Source organism: Mchenga conophoros, linkage group LG14 (genome assembly GCF_057382185.1).
Source record: "Mchenga conophoros isolate Kocher_MC1m ecotype Shallow Benthic linkage group LG14, M_conophoros_male_GT1.1, whole genome shotgun sequence".
Taxonomy (NCBI): domain Eukaryota; kingdom Metazoa; phylum Chordata; class Actinopteri; order Cichliformes; family Cichlidae; genus Mchenga; species Mchenga conophoros.
This window is the reverse complement of record NC_140539.1, coordinates 29061058-29084306: the sequence shown is the minus strand read 5'-3', so window position 1 is coordinate 29084306 and position 23249 is coordinate 29061058. Positions and strand designations below refer to the sequence as shown.

At 39.0% G+C, this 23249-nt stretch overlaps 1 protein-coding gene across 4 annotated transcripts in view; it reads left to right on the top strand.

Annotated features, from left to right (window-relative positions):
- pitpnm3 (PITPNM family member 3) overlaps nucleotides 1–23249 on the top strand; it is a 110149-nt gene that overhangs the window by 18708 nt on the left and 68192 nt on the right. For all 4 annotated transcript variants that reach the window (XM_085243790.1, XM_085243789.1, XM_085243787.1 and 1 more), the window contains exon 2: nucleotides 12074–12169. In XM_085243790.1, coding sequence (XP_085099916.1) covers nucleotides 12074–12169 — 96 coding nt within the window. The remainder of the gene's footprint in view (nucleotides 1–12073; nucleotides 12170–23249) is intronic.

Sequence of the window (23249 nt, the reverse complement as noted above, 5' to 3'; positions counted from 1 at the left end):
TTTTACCCAACTACCAATCAGCTTACTTGAGTACCTTTGGGGTATGGTGACCGAAGATTTGTATATGTGTAGCTGACAAATCTGCAGCAACTGTGTGATGCTGTCACCTCAACATGGACCAAAATCTCCTAATACCTAATAAAGTGGCTTGTGAGTGTATAATTGCATATTTGTATAAATTATTTATTTATAAACATGGAAATAATAACATATTGAACACTGGACAGTTAATAATAGCATAACATTAATATATAGAGCATTTATTAGTTATATTACTTAGTGTCACTTTTGTCCCATTCAGGTGTCTGTGAAAATTTAAACCCCTCCACACCAACATTTCATATATTCTGGTTTGAATTCATGCTGAAGCTGAAATTGTGACACAATTTGGAGGTGTTTGCTCACCATGAACAACTAGGATTGTACTAAGCATTCAGCAGAAATTGCTGAAGCAGTATTTATTTACCCCCACGTGATGCATGTCCAGCATTCATTCTTCTTTTTGCTTTATTGTTGGTTTCTAAATATGTGGCTGCTGAACTGCTGAATACAGTGCTATTTTTCACCTATTTTGTGGTGAGAAAATTACATACATCGCCCTTGATAGTTTTTTTTTTTTCTTTTATAGCTGGCTTCTGTAGCTGAAAAATAGGGTAGGAGCAGTTTTAAAGGGGTGAGAGGCGTATGATGTATGTCAAAATGCTTGAAATTCACCTGTTATTTTGAGCTAATCATCCTCCGCTTACTTTGAAAGTCAAAACATTTGATGCATAAAAATTCCTGCGGCAAATTGTTCACACATGCAACACTGCCACAACATGTGTGCAGCAAAGCTCTTGATTCATTGCTGTATGCAAGTGGCAGATAGAGGGTGATTGCAGTGGAGGTGCTTTGGTAACAGATACTGTCAGCTCACCATTTCAGCTGGCGGCAGGCTTCTGTTTAAACGCTGTTGCAAGTAAATAAAGGAAAGAAAGAGATGAAAGAAGGATGAATCACGAGCAGCCTCGTGTTGCTGTGTTGCTGCTCTGAAGGAAAGCTTTTTAGATATTTAGACATGGGCTTTCTTTGAACATTGTCCAGTGAAGTGCTGAGCTTCTCTCCCTCGGTCTTTGTTAGTTTCCATAAGTTGCACATTCAATTTCAAAGAGCAGCTGTTTGGATTTTGTCTTTGATTTTTGCAGACAAAGGCAGTATGATCAGAGTAACTGATGAATTATCAATTTAGTTTGAACAGTTTTAGCATATCTGAGTCATCCCTCAGAAAACAAACCCATTTGTTTGTTAAAGCTGTTATTATTATTATTATTGCACCATAAAAGTGCAAAATAAAATAAATGTGCACCGTGCATCCACAGCCGCTGCTGAATTTAAAACCAGACCACAGTCTTTCTCTAATCTTAACTAAGCACTGTAGGCGCTTCAACATACATACTGCAAATGAATATTGTAAGATCAAGATCAGATATTGATAAACACAAACATGTTAGGAGTTCCCTGAGAGTAGCCTTCATTTAAAAGCACTGGCAAATGGGAGAAGTTTGCCTTGAGGGCTTACTGCAAAAATATTGCTATAACAGAAAATGTGCATAAATATATATGTGTGTACAAATGTATTAAATGTATATATGCATGTATTAATAAATGTAAATAAACTGTGATTAAGTCAACCATATTCAAAATAGTCCAGAAGAACTTCTGATTTCATATAGGACATGAACTTTAACTCCAGGATGACAGTCCTGTGTCTGACCTGTTTATTTGTTATGATTCGTTCAGTTCACTCTCACTAAGCTGACTTTCTGAATCTTTATCTTCCCGAAAGCGTTTCTCCTGTAAAGCATCACTGTCGAAAGAACATTAAGAGGCTAGGGGTAGTTAATGACACAGTATGCTGTCATGACTTCCAATACTTCTTTCCTCCAATTTGTTTTTAAAAACACAGCACTTTTGTGTTTTAGAGCTTTCAGTGTTAAGTGGTGTTAATAATTAAACACAACTGGGACTTGGAACTACAACCCGATTACATCAACAGTCGTGTTCCTGTGCAAATGCATCACAAAAAATGTGTGTGCACTGGGAGTGGCAAGGGTACAGAAAACAACACTCTTCACAGCATACTTAGTAGAGCTAAGTGGTGACAAGATGTTGTTGTGAAGCAAGCTGCACTAAATGGATGGATTAAAAAGTGTCCGTTAATCTAAGGCAGTTTTACAAGGCGAAGAAGATTATGAACCCAGGCCATTAAACCTGTAGGACAGGTACCTACTCACCCCATAGAGCATGTATAATAATTTCTGGAGTCTACGTTGTGAAGCCTGTTAGGGTTTTATCTGCTGCCGTGTTGATTTTGTTTTGTTTTGGATTTGGAGTTGCCATATTTGAATGAGAAGTTAGAGCTTAAGCAACCAAATTGTATTCGTTAACTGTATGGGTGCAAATCATAGACATAGGTACCTACTAATTAGTGCTAAGTAAGAGACTATAGAAATATTATAATGTCACTTTTCAAAACTGGAGCTCAAACTTCTAGGACAGTCTTACCCTGCAGCAAACCGTTCTACTTTTAGATAACAAGTTTGAGAGGTCAGGTTCAGTCACTCGAGTTGATGGTTACCAGACATCTACTGGCTACAGGTTTTTGTGACTTTATGCCTAATCCAAATGGGTGTGTTTTTAAATAAATAAATAAACACAGGTGTGGATAAAAAGAGGAAATTAGCGATAGAAACCTAAACAGTATTTTGTGGTTGGCTGCAACCATGTTGCTGTTGGACATTTTAACATGGGACTGACTCTATTTTAGAGCTAAGTGAATACTGGGGTAACTGCAATTCACATATGCATTGAAAGTAGATAGAAGAGGACTATTAGTCTCAGCAGTCTGACTCAAAATATTAATTTTCAGTTACTAATAGGGCTTACTAAAGCCTGTTGGTTTCCATAAACCAGCAAGATGCTGAAATTTATACTGTTTGCAGTTTGCTTGATCATAGTCTGTAGTTCTTTCAAGCTGTCACCAGTATCTGTTGGGGTATAGTGTAGGATGAATGCCCTGTGGGGACTTACAGCAATCATTTCCATTACCCAGTGGGGAAGGCACTGCGTGGTGATATAGGCACTCTGGTGTGAGGTTTCAGCCACCCAAGCAATTGGTTAGATTTCCTAAACCTAATAATGCATTCAGAGTGCATGCGCAGCTCCAAAAGTAAACTGAATGTAGTAGCATCCACAGAATATTCATTAGATTGGTATCGGTGCCAGCTGTAGGTCCACTGAATAAAAAAGTAGCACTTTAAAAACACTTGGAGGATCTCATAAGGTGACTGACAGTGTATGCAGGGCACTCGACAAATCAAATCCCACAATGGAGCGCCCTGCTTGGCTGTTTTTTAAGGCAGCAGCTGACTTGGTATATGTGGAAAGTACCGGTAAGAGTTTTTATTTTTAAAGTAGTTAGGATGCTGTGAACCCCATGGGCTTCTCTTCACACTCAGCATGTGCTTTCCTTGCCCACCATCCTTTTCAACTCTGTGGCATGCAGGAACGCCTCCTCCCATCAGTACGCTTTCACATCACGGCTCTTTCAAACAGCTGACAGTAAAATGGATAACACAGTGGAGAGTGACGGCTCAGATATTACATACAGGTAGAGACTTGTAACCATACAAGCCTGAAAGTTTGTGTTTTGCCCTTTGAGAGTGTTTGCCTGCTTTCATGTAGAATGCAAACATGACCAAGTCTTCCAAGCTCACTATGTACAGTAGAATCACAGCTTTATTCCCAACATTAACTGCTATACTCTACCATTGTTGAATGTCACCATTCATACATACTACAGTGGGGCAAAAAAGTATTTAGTCAGCCACCGATTGTGCAAGTTCCCCCACTTAAAATGATGACAGAGGTCAGTAATTTGCACCAGAGGTACACTTCAACTGTGAGAGACAGAATGTGAAAAAAAATCCATGAATCCACATGGTAGGATTTGTAAAGAATTTATTCGTAAATCAGGGTGGAAAATAAGTATTTGGTCACCTCAAACAAGGAAAATCTCTGGCTCTCACAGACCTGTAACGTCTTCTGTAAGAAGCTTTTCTGTCCCCCACTCGTTACCTGTATGAATGGCACCTGTTTGAACTCATCATCTGTATAAAAGACACCTGTCCACAGCCTCAAACAGTCAGACTCCAAACTCCGCCATGGCCAAGACCAAAGAGCTTTCGAAGGACACCAGGAAAAGTATTGTAGACCTGCACCAGACTGGGAAGAGTGAATCTACAATAGGCAAGCAGCTTGGTGTGAAAAAATCAACTGTGGGAGCAATCATCAGAAAATGGAAGACATACAAGACCACTGATAATCTCCCTCGATCTGGGGCTCCACGCAAGATCTCATCCTGTGGGGTCAAAATGATCATGAGAACGGTGAGCAAAGATCCCAGAAGCACACGGGGGGACCTGGTGAATGACCTGCAGAGAGCTGGGACCAAAGTAACAAAGGTCACCATCAGTAACACACTACAACGGCAGGGGATCAAATCCCGCAGTGCCAGACGTGTTCCGCTGCTGAAGCCAGTGCATGTCCAGGCCCGTCTGAAGTTTGCCAGAGAGCACATGGATGATACAGCAGAGGATTGGGAGAATGTCATGTGGTCAGATGAAACCAAAGTAGAACTTTTTGGTATAAACTCAACTCGTCGTGTTTGGAGGAAGAAGAATACTGAGTTGCATCCCAAGAACACCATACCTACTGTGAAGCATGGGGGTGGAAACATCATGCTATGGGGCTGTTTTTCTGCCAAGGGGACAGGACGACTGATCCGTGTTAAGGACAGAATGAATGGGGCCATGTATCGAGAGATTTTGAGCCAAAACCTCCTTCCATCAGTGAGAACTTTGAAGATGAAACGAGGCTGGGTCTTCCAACATGACAATGATCCAAAACACACCGCCCAGGCAACAAAGGAGTGGCTCCGTAAGAAGCATTTGAAAGTCCTGGAGTGGCCTAGCCAGTCTCCAGACCTCAACCCCATAGAAAATCTGTGGCGGGAGTTGAAAGTTCGTGTTGCTCGGCGACAGCCCCAAGATCTGCATGGAGGAATGGGCCAAAATACCAGCTACTGTGTGTGCAAACCTGGTAAAGACCTATAGTAAACGTTTGACCTCTGTTATTGCCAACAAAGGGGAGAGAGAGAGAGAGAAAGAGAGAGAGAGAGAGAGAGGCGATGGTGTTACCGTCGTTGTTGCTAACCACAACAGTTTATTTTGAAAATGAAAATGAAACGATAGACGTTTTTATATCGTCATCCGATATATATCGTCATCGAACAGCCCTATCAACAATACAGTAACTTACAATAAGAATACACAGTAAATAAATCCAGAGCATCCATCCCATACTTGCCCTGACACCACATGAACGTCACAGACAAATATCAAACACTGCAGAAAAGGATAAATATACCAATCTTCCCCATCATCTTTTATAACTGCAGATGGCAGGGAATGCAGGGGTTGCAGGGATTGTTGAAAGAAAAAGCACCTTTCAAAGGTACTGCTTGTGTGATTGTGCATTATTTCCCCTTTTTGAATCAGAACCACGGGCTACAATGTGAATGCCAGCATTAGTAGTTTTGCTCTCATAATCATTTAGGCATAAATCTATAATCTCTTGTCCAGGATGTAAGCCAAACACCTAAATTAGGTGGATAAAATCGTTCTAATACATCCTTTTTGCACACAAATAAAAATAATGTTTTCATTATTATTTCTTCCATTAAGTGTGACCCTGTTGATATAGTTAGAACTAATGCAGCTCAAATGAACAACCAAATGCATTCCAAATCTTGTACCAGGCAAAGATGAATACACCAGAGATTGTCCTCCATCTCATCTTGTATTTCGTGCTGTGTTTTGATGTCTGTGCCACTGCCAGAAGTCAGTCTGACACAATACATAAAATATAAATGAGAGGGTAGGCAAGTGGGCTACCACAAGCAGGCATGCCAGCTGTCTGTCGTTTCATAGCATTGTACTGCTGACTCACTTACAGAATAATAGAATAATGTGCGCTTTGTCTGCTGTACTTACCTGTCTTCTGGTCAAGGCTTTGCTGAGCATTTTAAATGTATTTATAGCTCCTGTTTCCATTTTGTTAAAGTGGGTGGAGGAATATTTCCAATTTCAAAGTGTTTTCCTGGAAATAGCAATCATCTTGGTGTTTGGTGCAGTAATTGCTTATTTGTCTGTGAGCAGAGAATTATATTTTGGCTAGATTGCCTTGCTCTGTGTACGTTGGGCTCCCTGACCGGTTGTTGACACAAATTAGTGCTCAGGGATGGTATATAAGGGATTCCTGTGTAATGTGCTGGAAAAATGCAGTTTTGGCTAGGGGTGCTGCTGCTGGTCTGAATGTTGATGCACAATAAATGCTCACTCAAGGACTGGACTAATCCACGCTTGAGCCTGCTCAATCATTCTCCATTGCAGAGAAAAGGGAAAAGGCTGCGTTGTGGTTCAGGGATCCCATAGTCCCTTGAGGACAATTTGCTGATAGAGAAAGTTGCTGCTAAGTCAAAGGTTGAAGAGCAAACTTCACCCTAATCCTTATTTATTAGGCCTGTTGATTATTTATGTCATCATCCTTTATGGGAGAAAAGCAAGGTTACTGAGTCATCTATCCATGTTATTCCTTATGCCATAATCATAGAGCTACCTCACAGCAGTCCAGTGTGAGTAAAGATCCAGCCTAGATGTGACGTAATATGAAGCTATACGATCCGAGCCTGTGTGGCTTCATATTACAACAAGAAAAAATAAGTTCTTCCTAGCCAGGCTTATACTATAGTCACACTATGCATAACAGTGGTTTGAGACCAACGCATAATCAAAACGATTGCAATGGTGCAATAAATTGCAGTCTTGTTGCCTTTGAAATCATTGCTTGAAAGATCCTGTGACTGCTCACATTCAGGAGCCGTCTTCATTTTTGCTACGTCAAAACAACAATTAAATGGCATCAAGATGAAGTCAGTCTACTATCAGTCTGCTGTTACTTTGCAATTGTGGTCAAGCTGGTAAATAAATTTGTGATAATGGAGCAATTAACTGTGATAAATTAGTGAAAATTGCAATTCTGTTGCTGTCTGTTATAAATCTTTTGTTGAACCTGAACCTCATAGATTTGAAACAGAAATTCAGAAATTACTCAGTGATGTAGTAGCTGGAGGATGATAATTTAAAAGCTAAATGGCTAAATAGGTGTTTGCTGGAATATAACTAGGTTACAACCAGCTGGCAACCAGCTTGGTTGCTTGTTTGCATTTATAATAGATGGTGGTTGTTTGCAAACCTTCACCAATCGCTCTGAGAGTGATTGCAGTCAATCAGATACAGACTGCAATGTTTTGGAGACAGATTCCATCAGAGGGCCTGTTCAGCTGCCTTGCAATCTTGCACAACTACTTGAAATTGGTTGCTGAATGCCAAAAACTTCCATGCAATCATTGGGCAAATGATGCCTTCCTGTTTTTTACCCTAGTGTGACTGAGCCATTATACACCTCTGAGGTTTTTAATATATACATTAGCTAACTATTAAGTTAGCTAATGCTGTGTTAGCATTGCATTGCATTCTGCAGATTTACACATATGGAAAGAGCCGGAACAGTCAAATGCTATAACTTAATACAATTTTAGCTTTTCAGTAGGTATCTGTAAACTTATGTTTAGTCATTACATCTATGAATTACAATAGATTAGATCATTTTTATCGTACTATTTGGTTCTTCCTCCCTGGTATCGGCTATAAATTGTAAATAAACTCTCTCGTCACCTATTGTGTGAACAGACATGCACCTGTGCCAGCATGCCTCTGCTCTTTGCCTGTTCCAGGCAAGTAGATTGATACATTACAGTAGATCGATATCATTAAATATCCTCAGTGCACAATTGAATTGGCAGAACTTGTTGTATGGAAATGTAGTCAGATTCAGTCTTTCTGTCTTTGCTAAATATTTAGGATTTGCATGATTTCTATGATTGGTGGTATAATTTAGCAATTTTCATCACATATGCTGCTGTGCAACAAGTCTTTTTGCTTTCAAGGTGCAAGACCTAAAGTGTTCTTAAGCAATAGCTCTCTAGGCTTGCTAAAGGCTGGCTGGTTGGCTGTTTTTTATTTTTTTTAATTAATTAATTTGTTTTCACTCGTTTTCAGTCAAGTGTAGATACCTAACCATTTTTTTAGATAAAATATTTTTTGTTTGTTAAGCCACTTAACCTTGATTTGTGAATCATTCAAACATAAATGTTCTGTCTACACATAACAGACAGCTTGACAAAGAATCAGTTTTAGTTACCTTTAAGCACTGTTACTAGGTCCCATCTTAAAACATATAATTTGTTCTGATTTTGTTAGCTGAATCTATGAAAACTGCCAAAGATAGCATCATTTAACAAACATAAATAGTATTTTTGCACTAGCTAACACCTGAAAACCTGGCATATCTCAGCATGCTGTGCCAGTGTGTCCTTAAAGAATTTGAAGAACTTGGACAAGTGGAGGATAGAAGAAGTGGTAGGCTTTTAAAAAAACAGTTGAGTAACAGTATCTGAAAGTCATGCACAAAGTCATGCAAAAAAAAGAAAGATAAAACTGAAAATCCAGCAACGACCTGACACACAATCTGAGACATGCAATCTTGCAATCTCAATCTGTAGTTGACTCTTCACTGAAGCCTCAATAGAAATGGTCTCAGTGAAAGAGTCACTGTGAAGAAGCCGTTCTTAAGTAAGAGAAACAGGGAGAAAAAGCTAAGGTATGCCAAATTACACAAAAACTGGAGCAAAAATCAATGGCAATATAGTGATGAGTCCAATTCTGGAATATCTGATTCAAACAATCATCAATATTTATGAAGGAAATCAAGAGAGAGGTACAACAGTGAGTGTTCACAGCCACCTGTAAAACACGGTGGAGGCCCTGTCATGGTTTGGTGCTGCATTTCTGACAGTGGTGTTGGGGATGATGCGAAGATTGATGAAATTATGAACGCAGAAAATAAAGTAAAATTTTGATCCACGATGCAATACCATTTGGAAAGCATTTGATTATCAATGGCTTTATTTTTCCACGGGTCAATGATGGTAAACGCAGTGCTAATGAGGTAAAAGCCTCTATGGGGAAAAACACAGAGTGGAGCACTGACAGTCATGGACTGGCCCTCCTAGAGCACTAACCACAATATTATTGAAGCAGTGTGAGACTATCTTGAGAGAGAATGGAGCAAAAGGCAGGCAAGAAGAGTGTTGAATGTCCTCGAGAACTGCTCCTAAGGACTACTTAAAGAAATTACAGGAAAGCTTGCTAGAGAGAGTTCAGAGTGTGTTGAAGAGTAAAGGTGGTCATACAGAATATTGACTTTCAATTAATATTGTGCAAACTCTTCCTGTTGCCTTATAAGCTGTATTTTTACACATCGCTTTAAACAATTACAAATTTGTAGTGTAAACTTACACGTGTAGGTTTGCAATGAAGGACATAATTCACAATAATTCCTAAATAATTCATAATTTCCCTGAAGGGACCTCCCCAAGGGATTAATAAAGTTCTATTCTATTCTGTTCTATTCTAAAAGTTATACTGCCCAGTGAATTCTTGCACATTGAAGGAGATGCGAAAATGTTGCTTTAAGATTAAACCAGGAGGAGTCAAGAAGGAAATGTGGTTCATTACCAGTACATCATCACAATGCAGCAGAGGTCAGAGGAATCTTTCTTTGAGCTTTATCACATTGCTGTCCCAAGGAGAAAAACAGTAAATAAACATCATCTGAACTTTGGTACAGGCCTTTTGAACTTCACTTTTTTTTTTTTTTTTTTTTTTTTTCAAGAAAAAGGGACCTTGTTTATTACTTTATTTTGGCAAGTAATAAATGAACATGTTTCTTAATTTCATGTTATCAATTTGTTTTTGTTATTTCAGGAATCTTAAAAGGAAAGAATATTGGCCGTCAAGGTATGATGTGACAAATATTGCAGCTTTTCTATTATGATGTAACTCCTGCTTAAGTTTGTACTAAATAAATTAACTATCTTAACTATGTAAATACAAAAAACTACAATATAATTAAACTTGTACTAACTATTAAACTAGTTACAGGCAGAAAACATGAGTAACATAGGCTGTTGTCAGTAAGCTCTATATAAATGGCAGTCCAGTATAGAGCACTAGAAATAATGGGGAAAACACAAGGAAGGATCTGGGAACAAATTGGCAGAATAAACACTAAAGACAGCAGTGCAGCACAACAATGAACAAACATTATCCCAGACACTGAGAGCAATCATTGTAAAATGGAAACACAAGGCTAGCACAGCTAAACTTAATCAGGGATAAGACAAGGGAAGTAAAGCTGAATACAAAGCATAATAGACAAAAGACTACAAAAATAAAATGGGAACACAAAAAGGCCTAACACAGAAACAGACTCTTAATGAGAAACATTTTACATAAAAAAAAACATATCAATTCATACAATATTCTATTTTTATTGTGTTTTTACAAGAAACCATCTTGAATCTACAATACTTTTTCTTGTAGATTCAAGATGGTTTTTTGTCCTCTTTTTAAACTTTATTTTAGTCACGATTGCTTTGGGTTTATTTATATATAAATATAAATGAATATGTTTCTTAATTTTAATTAATCAATTTGTTCATTATTTTGTTGTTTTATGAGTCATTAGCATTCATGATTTGCAACATTGAGGTATGTTGTGGCACATAATGCAGGTGCTCTATTAAGACATAATTACTACTAAAGTTTGTACTGACTTATTCATTATAAATACACAATATATAAATGCATGCTAACTAATAAACTAGATACTGTGAGAAAACATGACTAATATAGAGTGCTGTACTAATGTTGTCAGCAAGTTCTTTTTTTTCTTTTTTTTTTTTTTTGGCCTGTCCCGTTTGGCTCTTTTGCCATCAGAATTGTTGTCTAAAGGCAAAGAAAGATGCCCAACGGATTTACTTTACCAAACTGACCATCCCAGCCTTGCCGTAATGGTCCATTTGATTCACCTTTTATTGTTTATTTTATTTTCACTTACTGAATACGGGACAGACTTGACTGGGGGAAAGAAGGGGAGAAAGAAAGAGGGAAAGAGAAACAGCTGAGAAGAGGGACGGGGGAGAAGGGCAAAAGACAAAAACCAACAGAACGGGCAGAGAAAAAAAATGCATATATCAATCACCTGGATCACCTGCTGAGAAAGAAAAAAGAAAGCAAGCAGAAGAGAACAAGAGTAATAGAATAAACAACATCACAATGATATATGGGAATATGACAGTAAATACTAAATGTTAAACATTATTGTGCAGCACATAAGATCAACAGAACACAGTGTGCTTTGAGGTAGGAGCCAAAAAGGGTGTAGTTTGTGGGTGTGATCACCCGTGTGTACACCTGTGAGCATGGACGCGCTTGTTTTTTGTTTTTTTAAAAGGTTCCTTCATGTAATAATCTGCTAGAGGGTGTGAACTTCACTTGAGATCCAGCACATTCAGTGGAGTTGACATTGTGTTTTCTCAGTTTTGACCCACTGTGTTTCAGACTACTGCTACTTCAGTGAATTTTAAGAAATCATTTTGCTGTTCTTGGCTGTTTGCCGTGGTTTTATGTGTGGATACTTGAGAGTAAACACTGTGAACAAATGGAAAAAGGCTTAAATTTTTTTGTTGTTGTCCCTGTTCTTGTATCAGAAGGTCATGAAAAACACTGCCTGGCTGTCTTGCTGAGACACTTGTGGGCTGCGACAGTGCTCAAAGGAAAGTCCAATTGGGTCTTTTCACCTGCTGTGACACTTGAAAGGCCAAGCACTCCCACCTGGGGCTTTCACACTTGTTTTTCTCTCCAAAGCTTTAGAGGTGTCAACCAACGTAAAGAAAAGGAAAAAATACAAATATGTTTGAGTTGTCTGTCCTTGTCTTTCTTCATTTACTGCATTACGTTGACCGACTCTAAAAGCAGAATTTTCACCCTTTTTTTTTTTGGATTCACAGGTTCGTCAAGAAAACACAGCGCCACTCATTGGTGCCTGCAGAATATTGCACAAGAATCAGTCGACAGCTCCGATGAGGAGTTCTTTGACGCCAGAGGTTAGTAAGAAATTGCATGTCCTCATCTCCTCGTGCCTTCATCTTGTAGTTTTTGGACTTTCCAACATTATTAGTGAACGAAATAACCCAAACTTATTATCAGCATTTCAAAAAACCTCTATACTTGTTTTCCTTGCTGCCCTTTTCACTGAAGGAGCTGAAGAAAATGTATCCTGTAGGCATTATGATAGATAAATTATTCATTACTGAAAGGTTCCAGGTGTGTTTAGGCTTCAAGGAAGCATTAAAAATAGCAGTAACACTATTTTAAAAAGGCATCTGTGCTGGCAAGGACAAGTAACAAAAAACCGCAACTCTTGCTGGACAAAATGACACATCCTTGTTTAGTATTTAGGGAAAAGAGGCCAAAAGGAGCTGGGTGCAGCTGCTAGCAACGAATACAAGATGATTTGTCAGCATAATGTGGGTGCAAGGCAGACAAACAAAGTAAGGAACAAATCTGAAAAACATACGGAATTATACAAAGAACCACGAATAACAATGAATAACAAATTTCAAATGATTGCAGAGTTGTCTGTTTCTGTTTCATCAAACAAACACTACACAGACAGCTTCGATTGGTGGTGCAGGTATTTTTCAGTGTCTTCTCTCAATGATGAAAACTTGCTTAAAAGAGCCAATAATCGCTAATCTCAACAATTAAGAATCTGGGATATCATACAAGATTGAATTCCAACTACAGAATAATAAATCAAATAATAAAACTAGACAAATGTAACAGGTTGTGACAAAGGTTAATTAGCTCCTTGTATTTCAAAGCAGAAGGTCCGTATTGTGTATTTATGATTGCTGTAGTGACCGGACTTGATATAGATGACAAATGAAGTCTGTCACTCTTAATTGTTGTCCACTTTCCTGCTGAAGATCCTTTTAAATTCATTTAGATGTCAGCTTGACCATAAATAGACACACTTGAGAACATGCCGGACTGCTAGCCTTTTCACGGTCCCAGTGGGAGTTAATCAGCGAATAAGTACAACACTTATCGCTCCAATTATCCACTCCAAGTGCTTATCCCCAAAGAGTCTGATGGTAGAGATACTTCTGAATTATGGTTTTAGTAGTGTAACATGTTCTTATTTTACATTAGGTCGGTGAATATCCAGCAGTGTGTTTAGAGTTTCGGGTGTTTAGTGTTCTTTTGTATGAGATGAAAACATGATAAAAATGTGCCTCTGGGGTATCAGATAAAAAGTGCTGCACTCATTTCTATTTTTGCATTTAAGGGAAAATGTAAGTCACATGTTCGGTGTGGAGGAACTTTATATAACAGTCTTGTCCTTAACTTTTGCTTTTATCGATGCCATTTTCCCTACCATTTTCATTCAGTTTTGTTTGATTTTCCTTGCCTCCCCTCTCCCACGTAGTCTCTTTGCCAAAAAAAGGCACGTTTACAACTCATAGTCTTAGAAAACATTAAATATTTATCCTTATCACAGCTGTTGCAGAGCAGAGCTGTGCATTGCACTGCATTTTATGAGGCCGGCATCGAGGCGCCTATCAGTGGCGAGGAATCACTGGGGGAAAAGATAGCACACATGCCTTATATGTGAGCCGATGTACCTCATCACCCTCACACTATCTGCAGCATGGAATTCCACTCTCAGCCAAGAAATATCCCACGTGGCTGTGAAGCAGAGAGAAACGGAGATGTCCCTTATGTCCTTTGATTAAATATTGGTGGTTAATGGGGAAAGAAGCTGCAATTATCTTGACGATATTTTCTTTGTGTTTATGTATTTCTTGTTAATTAGTTCAAATGAACATTTTGGCACTGTTGGAAAATGTGCTTATTTGCCTACTAGCTGTGAAGCTTCATAGTTAGAGTATGATATTGGAATCTGTCATGGTCCTGGGCCATGTTGGCCCAGTATTCTTAGTTTTCATGTATTTTTGTATTTTGTTCCTTATTTAGGCCATGCTTCCTTGGTTGCTCTGTTACGTTGTTCCTTATGTGTTTTCCCCTTGTGACTCTTACCCCTTGTGTGCCCCTCTGTGTATCTGTGAGCCCTCGTCTCTCCTTGTGTTTTATTCCATGTTTTCCCCAGCCCGTTATGTCTGTGTTCTCCCCGTGCTCTCTCTCCTCCTGTCTGAACCTCTGTGTACTTCCTGTTTTACTTTGACAGTCTCCCGTCAGTGTTGCGTTTACTCCTGCCGTGTCTTGTTATGATTATCAGTGTCACCTGTGTTCCCCGTGTGTTCCCACTTCCCTCGTTAACCCTCTGTGTATTTATGTCTGCGTCTCCCTCAGTTCGGTGTCGCGTTCTCCCTTCATCCATGGCCGTGCGTTTCTCTGTGTGTTACGTTATAGTTTCCCGGTTTAATTTGTATGGTTCTGCTCTCCAGCAATAAAGCTGTGAATTTTGAGTTCATTCCTGCCTCTGTGAGTTTGCGATTGGGTCCTGCACACAGCCGAATCATGACAGAATCAGTCTTTACACCTTAAATAGGATTGGCGGACCTCTAGTATGATTGCAGAGGTCATCTATCATCCTAATTCTGTGAGAACCTGCCATGCCTCTAATTTGTAAAGTAAAAATTCTACTATAGGTTTCCAACCAGAGAAGTCCTATGTTGTTGGGAGATGCAAAGAGAGACTGCTGAGAATATTCAAAAATGATGATCCGCTGAGGCAACGCCTGAAGGGAGCAGCTGAAAAAGAAGACTCCCTGTGTTACCGTTAGTCCCCTGTGATTTCAGCTTTTTTTTAAAGCACACTTTTTTCTGCCTCTTTGCTGCACGATGAATAAGTTGTATGCTGTCTATTAAAAATTAAAAGTTATACAGTGCAGTTTCAAGAGGATATATATTGCTACATAACCTAGAGACCAATTTACAGAGAGAGCTCAGTGCATGGTAGCATGCGTTTCAACAGGCTCAGCAGTCATTGTGTGCAGCCTATTGATGGTTATGCAAATAGCAACCAGAGATGTCAGTTATTACATTGTTTGGTAATAACTGACATGTTTCACAGTTAGAGGGTAATTTCTAAATGACACGATGTCCCCCCCTTGTAATAATCCCATGTCAAGATTATTTAGGTTGTTAATTAACCTTTTTCCTAATTTCCTGCCTGTATACCCACCAAAGCTAACTGGCTATAATCTGTAGCTTCAGACATAAACTGCTGTGGAACATCTGTCTCCTCAAAGCAGTCAAGATAGCTGAAACACTGATCAAGGAGGATGCTATTGTTTTCCAGTCATGAATTTTGCATTTTATAGAGAATCTGTAACATCAAAGTTTCCATATCCATCTGTTGTGAGGTGAAAACCCTGTTGCTTCTTTGTAGAGTGGCCTGAATTTGTATTCAAGACGCTTGTCTGTGGAGAGCAAACATATCACATCTTATTTTGTCATCTCTCACCGAGCACACTATCGGAAGGACTTGGGGCAGGCCAGTGTTTTTGAAGTATTAGGTTGTGAAAACCCTGGATTATCCTTTCAAGTTGGATGAAAGCAAGACTGTTTCATTCTGCAAAGAAGGCTCTTAAGAATGAGCACAAGTGAAAGAGGATATACAGCGTAGCACAGAGAGGGGAGCATATTCTAACTGAATTTATTTTTTCCTTGTGGTCTGTCTGTGACTTTATAGCCTGAGCTCGGGGGAGAAGTGGAGCTGTGTCCTGCAGCAAAGACAACAGAGCAAGTTATTCTAAACATAAACATGTGCTTAGAATGAAAGATGCCTTCCTTAAAAGGGAAACCAGACCAAGGTCATAAAAGGTTGTTGAAGTTATGACCCACTACAGCTGCTTGCTAACTGCAGGCCTCTGAGTGTTGGTTGTGTATAACTCGTCTCTTCTTTTCCTGCAGGCAGAGGGGATATATGGTTTTCTCATGAAAAGTAATTTAAAAGTTAGAAAAGTTGAGAGAGAAACTGAAAGAATTGGATTCCGAATGAAAGCATGATTGAGTGGTTAGTTTGTCATATTATAGGCCCACCACTCAAACCATCACAATAAGCTTGGGGGAGTTTTATTTAGGCTGTTATGATGAATGCCTTCATCTGCACTGCGTTACCCAGTGGACAGAGGAAAAAAAACATGAAAATGTATGAAGACTGTCAGAGCATTTCCCCAGATTTCTGCTAAAAAGATGAGCCCAGGCTGCCTCTATTATCACTTTGGGTTTTTGTGTGTGTGTGTGTGTGTGTGTGTGTGTGTGTGGGGGGGGGGGGGGGGGGGGGTGGTATTGTTTTAAACAGTAGTTTAAACCATTTCCTTGATTATGAGCTGTATCTATACAGATGGTTGTGTATATACAATACATTCTCTGGATCTTCCTGGAAAGGAAATGATGCATCTCTAGGGCTCTTGCCCACACTGCACATGGCATTTTAAGCGGAGTATTCAGAAGTGGCTACACTGTATTCCAGAGCTTTCACTTCATCTAAGCTTTTGAGACCCATCAATATAATTGGTTGGTCACAGCATGCATCTATTACAAGTTGATCAAAGACTGCTTGTAAAGAGTTTGCGAAAAAGAAAAGATGAAAATGCATACATAAGCGGAGGAAACAAGGGTTTGACATTTGTGAGGTTTTTCATCTGTCATCCAGGAGATTGGTTTTGCAGCATTAGTTTAGGGCATCACTTTTGTCCTTTTGGGGGTTCACAATAATATGGTGACAGTATACTGTATAGGAAATATGACTTTATGTATTGGCCCCTCATTTCTAGCATAATGTAGCAGGTTAAGATTCCTGTAGTGCCCCTTTAAATGAGACTTGAGAGGCCGGTTGCAGCATTCCTATTAAATAATGTGCTTGTATTTTCTGTTCTGCCTGATGAATGAAAACAGGACGGTATTCTATCAGTAGTACAAACAGTAGCTTATTTGAACAAATTGACAACTTCCATGTTTCATCTCAAGTATGAGTGTTTTATAGTTAGTTATCAGAACAAAGCAAATAAATAAAGCTATATTATTCTGATGTTCAAATTCATTCTAAAAGATCTTTAAATATTACAGCTTTCACTAGACTAGAATTCTCTAACCAGATATTAACCAATAATAAATACCAGCCAAATAATTACCATATAATTATCATACAATTTCTAATTAGCATATAATTTCTAATTAACAGAGCATTTCATACATATTACTGAAGCTGGGTCTCATCTGTTACTGCTAATCACATATGTGCTTTGTACAGCAAAAAAGACATGTTTTTAGCCACAGCGCCTCACATTCTTTGCCTCAAATCTCATCCTGCTGATGTGCCTCTTTTCACACAATCCTCTTCTTTGTCATTTCTCTGATTTTCATTGCTGCTCTTTCACAGATTTTTCATTTTTTCAGAAACCGATTCTTCCCTAAAAATCCATCAAAATTTAATATTTGCAAAAAAATTCAAATAAAACCTAAGGCATATTTGTGATTCATTGTTTAGTGTGATGAAAATTACTTTAACTGCAGCATTAGAGTACAAATCTGAGCAAGCACTAGACTCCAGATTATTTTTCTTGATAGTTTTTTGCAAGAAAAAAAAACTTGAATAAGACGTAACAAATGACAGTGTAAATCATATTGTTAAACAGGGAAGCAGACATGAAATTCATCAACGTCTGTGATGAGAACCGAGGCTGTGAGCTTTATTTTTTTGTTACTGATGTTGTTGCGTGTCAGCCAGTGTTTGTATGACATGGTGTAGAGGCAACACAGCTGTTTGCTGGATGTTTGATGCTGTCATCTCTGTTGATTAACTCCCCTGACTCCTTTGTGCACAGCTGCCCCTTAGCAAAGCCCCCACGCACCCCAGCACGCAAACACAAAATCAGTTTGTCACATCGTCAGAAGCTTCTGGAGCTGGCCTACAGTGATGACAAAAACAGAAGTGAAGCACACACTGGGGGTCACAGAGTTTCCCAGGCTGACGTGCAGACACCCACAAAGATCCGGTGAAGATGCTGAGCGGATTCATGAACGTCCACCTCATGCTCTGGAGTCTGCTTCATCGATGAGCATAAAATATTAATTTTCCACCAGAGGCAGGTAAACCTCAAGTTTACCTCCAATTCAAATCCAGAAAGCTCTCCAGTGAAAGGAGATTACAAGACATTCGAAGCTTATCCTCAGAGAAGACAAGGAAAATCCAAACCACTCTGCTTAGGAGGAGTTTTACCGATTCATTTCAAGAGGATACTTTCAAATTGTTAAATTATTTGAAGCTCTGCCTGCAGTGAAGAAACCACATGCAGAAACATGATGGGACATCATCAGTTTGAGCAAGCCAATAGAATAAAGGCTTTTTCTTTGAGTTATTACTCTTAGAAAAAGATTGCGTTGCTGAATAAGTTGTGCAAACCTAAACATTGCAATTCTAATTAAAATTGCTTAGTAAGACTAAACCTAGTCCAGTTTTATTCGATAACTGGTCTGTTTTGGGTTGAGGGTAACAGTTTAAGAGACAATGCTGCGATTCTTCTTGGCTCTTTTGTTTCCAAATGAAAATGCAGTGCAGAAAAGCTGCAGTTAATGGCATTTCTCATCACCAATCCCCAACAATAAAATACATTTGGGGTGTTAAATGGAATGAAACATGATTAAGATTTCCTGCATCACAGAGTGGTTTGTGCTGTGTCATGCTGTAGACGTAAATGTAGAAATGCAGTCTGTTTCTCTGCAACGTGAAGTGTTGTTTTTGTATTACCAACAACAGCAGTGTGTGTAAATGTGTGAGAATTGCTTTCATTTCCTCTTTTTACACCATCTGTAGTAATAAAATTGAAAAATTTTGTCTCTCTCAATCCTACACCTCCACTTCAGCCTCTCACCCCTTCAGCACCACATCATTAGTATTTTAAAAATGAATGCAAGCAGACAAAAAAAATGAAAACAATTTATAAGTAAAAGAAAAATTTCTATTGCGGTTAATGACCGGAAGTGTCAGCTGTGGTACCGTTAAATTCCTGATGAGCTATAACAGTTCTTTAGGTCAAAACAGTTTGATTTCCTCCTCCTTGTCCTCCTCGCTGTGAGACATGCCGGGCTATTTTGATTTAGATGATATCACAATTACCACATTTACATTTGATCACATTTATATTTTCTTGTTAGAATGCATAATACAGACCTTGGCATATAAATACATCTCGACTTTTGTTTAAGGATCTTGCATTCAAAAGCAATTGAGTTGCATACACAATGAGGAGAAGTCAGTTATTTTTTAGTTTATTTAGTTTTCCTTTTTTACATCAGGACTATTTTTGCTGTCTGGCTGCTTAGGCGAATGCCAACTCGATTGTTTATTGATGTGAGCTGTTAACAAATTTGCTGTGTGTTAATCCTGATTTGTTATTTGCGACATTAATTTAAATAGCGAGAGGACTGAGCCTGACAAGATATTAAAACATATGACTGTTTTGGTTGTAAATTGGGTTTTAATGCAAGTCAGACTTGCATTACTATGTTGTTGTGTACTCCCTGAACTATATTTGGTTAGAATCTAATTTGATTGTGAGTGGATATGCTTCAAACCAGGGCTCTTTTGCACAGTCTTTGTACATTTGTAGTGGCATTTAATAACATCTGGTCAAAGTCTGGCTCAAGCAGACTGTTTGGAGTGCGGAGGACCCGAATGCAGACACGCAAAAACAAAACTTGATTCTAACAGAAAACGCGTAGTTTATTATGGCTGATTGAGCAGTACAAAAATAAAAGGGTGGAAATAATTTTGAGCAAAAACAATAACCTAAACTGGGGAAAACTAGAAAGAAAACATAAAACATCTTAACCATGGAAAAACATGGTGAGGAGAAAATAAACATGAAAAAACCTTAAGCGTGACTACTTGGCTTGAATACATTAAGACCTGGAAACATGGCATGACATGGCAGGATAGCAAACGATTGGATGAGGAATGAATGAAAACACACAAACTAAATGCACACAGGAGGTGATCAGGGGAAGTGGAAACACATGGGGAAACAGGTGATTAGAATAAACATAATGCCGCCACAGGGGAAGTGAAACTACACACATGGGACACCAGACCTTTTCAAAATAAAACAGAAAACATAATAGAAGGCAGACATGGCACGAGCTTGACAACATAGGACACGAAGACAAGAAACATGACAGGTTAAGACAAGCAGACTCAACATGATGAACCGACAAAGGAGACTTAAACATAGGGGGTGACGACACAGAGGGAGTCTAATAAACAAAGAACTATAACTGAGCGACCGAGGAGATTAAGATGACTAAATGAATTTAAAAAATAAACCATAAACATGAGAATATATTAAAACTCAAAGCGCTGGGTCAAACATCCCAGGATCGTGACACATCCTCTATTAATAGAGATAATAAACAGTGTAGTAATCGAGTAGTTATCTTTAGTTTGGTTTAGGGCCCTCCAGGGCTTATGTGATGATTACTTGTCCAAAGAAAAAGACAAAGTAATATTAAAAAACTGTAAGTTTTGGACATTTGCTTATATGCAGCAACCAACATAGAATGTCAGTCACTAAAAATTACAGGGCCCCTGCAGGAGCTACACCTACTTCCTCCTCTTATACTGCCCCCCCCTCCCCCAACCCCCAGTTTGTGATGTGAAGAAGAAGAACAGATTCATCATCAAAGTAATGGTGAGTGCTTATATTGATCATGCAGCTTCAGGGTCACTGCAGTCAGCAGTTTGGGGCAGCAGTGACAAGGCTGCTAAATTCTGAAAAGGTTATATCACATAATTAATCAAAATTGATTTCTAAAGTCAGATTAAATGTCCACCGCTGGCGACCCCTGTTGCTATGGTGAAGGGCTGAATGGTGATATGGCTGCATGGGAGAGATGTTTTCATGTATTGCCAAGCTCTACACTTCGCTAGTTGTGAACAAGCTGAGTAGCTCAGCTAGTGTAGCTGATTGTACAATTGCAGTCAGGTCCATTGAAATTTGGACATTTTCTTTTGTAATTTTGCTTCTGTACATCACCACAAGGGATTTTAAACCCAGCAATCAAGATGTGATTGAAGTGCAGACTTTCAGCTGTAATTCAATGGTTTTAACAAAATTATTGCAGGAATTACAGCTATTTTTGTAGAATAGCTCCACATGTTCAGAGGGGCTTGACGAACAATTCAAGAACATCCGGCTTCTTTGCTTTCAGAAACTCTGGAGTTGCTTTTGCCGCATGCTTGGGTCGTTATGCATTTGTACTTTGAAACGCTGTCCAATCGGTTTTCCAGCATTTAGCTGAATCTGAGCAGAGAATCTGTACATGTCACAATTCATTCTGCTACTTCTATCAGGAGACCGATCATCAATAAACATTAATGACCCAGTTCCACTGGCAGCTGTACATGCCATAGCTATGCCACCATTCTTTTTTTCAGCTTTATTTAAAAAGGTACAGTGACAGGAAAGCAGAGGGAGAGAAAGAGGGGAAGATATGTGGTAAAAGGTCGTGGGTCAGATTCGAACCCAGGCCAGCTGCTCTCAGCTATGCAAGATATGATTACCTGCTTATCCCATCGAGCTAAACTGGCACCCTGCTGGCCCCATGTTATCAGATAATGCAGCATGCTTCTCTCTTTCTCTATACTTTATTCTTCTTGTCTTTCTGATACAAGTTAAAAAGTTAATCTTGGTTTCATTTGCGTGAGGAATTTCTCCAGCATCGTGCAGGCTCTTTTAGGTGTTCTCTGGCAAATTCAAATCCGTTCTTCCTGTTCATTAATCTAACCAGGGGTTTGCAGCTTGTCATAAACCGTCTGTATTCATGCAGGTGTCTCTTGATTGTAAACCTTAGTACCGGTAATGATACCTCTACGAGATTGATCTTGACTTGGTTAGATGTTTTTTTTTTTTCTTAATCACAGAAATGGTTATCAGCCACTTTATTTGTCCTCTGTGGATTTGCTGTCTCTCTCAACTCTCTAATCATCTTCACTCTCATCAGCCACTCGTTGGACCTCATACTGAGAGTTCCAGAGAAAAGAATCAAGTTTAATATTTGGAATCGATACTTAGGGACTTTTGATAAAATCAGTTGTTCAAATCACGCAATACTTTTGTCAAACTGTTTGAATTCAAGAAAATCATGTGTAAAGAGGAGGTCACACTGACAGAGCAGATAATTCACACATTAAAAGACTTGATTTAAATATTTCTAATATGCCTTCAACAACAAAAAGTCAGATGGCTGATATAACTTTGAAGTACACGATGAAAAACTAAAACCTTCCTCTTCAGGCATAAACTTGTGTCTACACATCCTTTATACACTTTTTGGCTTTTGTATAATTGATCACATATTTATTGTCTGGATGTGACCTGCGCGTGATACTTCAGTGCCATCCATCTTCAGCAGCCTACTTACCCGACTCATCCTTTTTATACCATTTTGTTGGATAATCCCCGAAGCAATCTCATTTTCGTAGCAAGTCATCGGAAGTTGAATGGACCTAAAATAAAGCCCGAAGTAGTATTTTGGTATTCCTTTCCTGCAACCAACTCATTCTGATGAGACGAAGAAATTGAGAATTGTTAAAACACCGGCGTGGTCAGGGTCAGTCGAGGCAGCTTCCACTCTGACAACAACTGACTGCGAGCTGACAGGTTGAGAGATGTTTTTAAATCTCTTTTTTCCCTCCCTCAGGGCTGTCAGCTGCAGTCAAATCTCACACTTCCATTCCTCTTTATACCTGTTCTTCAAATCCGATTTAGCTGTTCCTTCGTATACTCCAGAAGCCAGAGATGCGGTGGACATAAATGGCTTTACTACCCTCTTGCTTATCAGCACATTTCATTGTGCGCCACCTGATTTCCTGAGCTGGTGTTACTATTTTACTCATTTGCAGATGAAATTGTGTGCAGCTTATTTCTGTGCCATGCTGATTTTAGCTTAAGTGGAGGTTTTTTTGTTCATTGTGAATACATTTTGCTTCTCAGAGGAGCCTCTTGGATGAGTATTGTTGCTCTGCTCTCCCTTCCACAGATATTCAGTAACCTGTGTTTTCATGGTTTTGTGTAAAACCCACTTTACATTCTCCCCCTGTCCAAAAACCTGGCCTCTTACATCCTGAAACGCTTTGCTTGGATCAAATATGCGT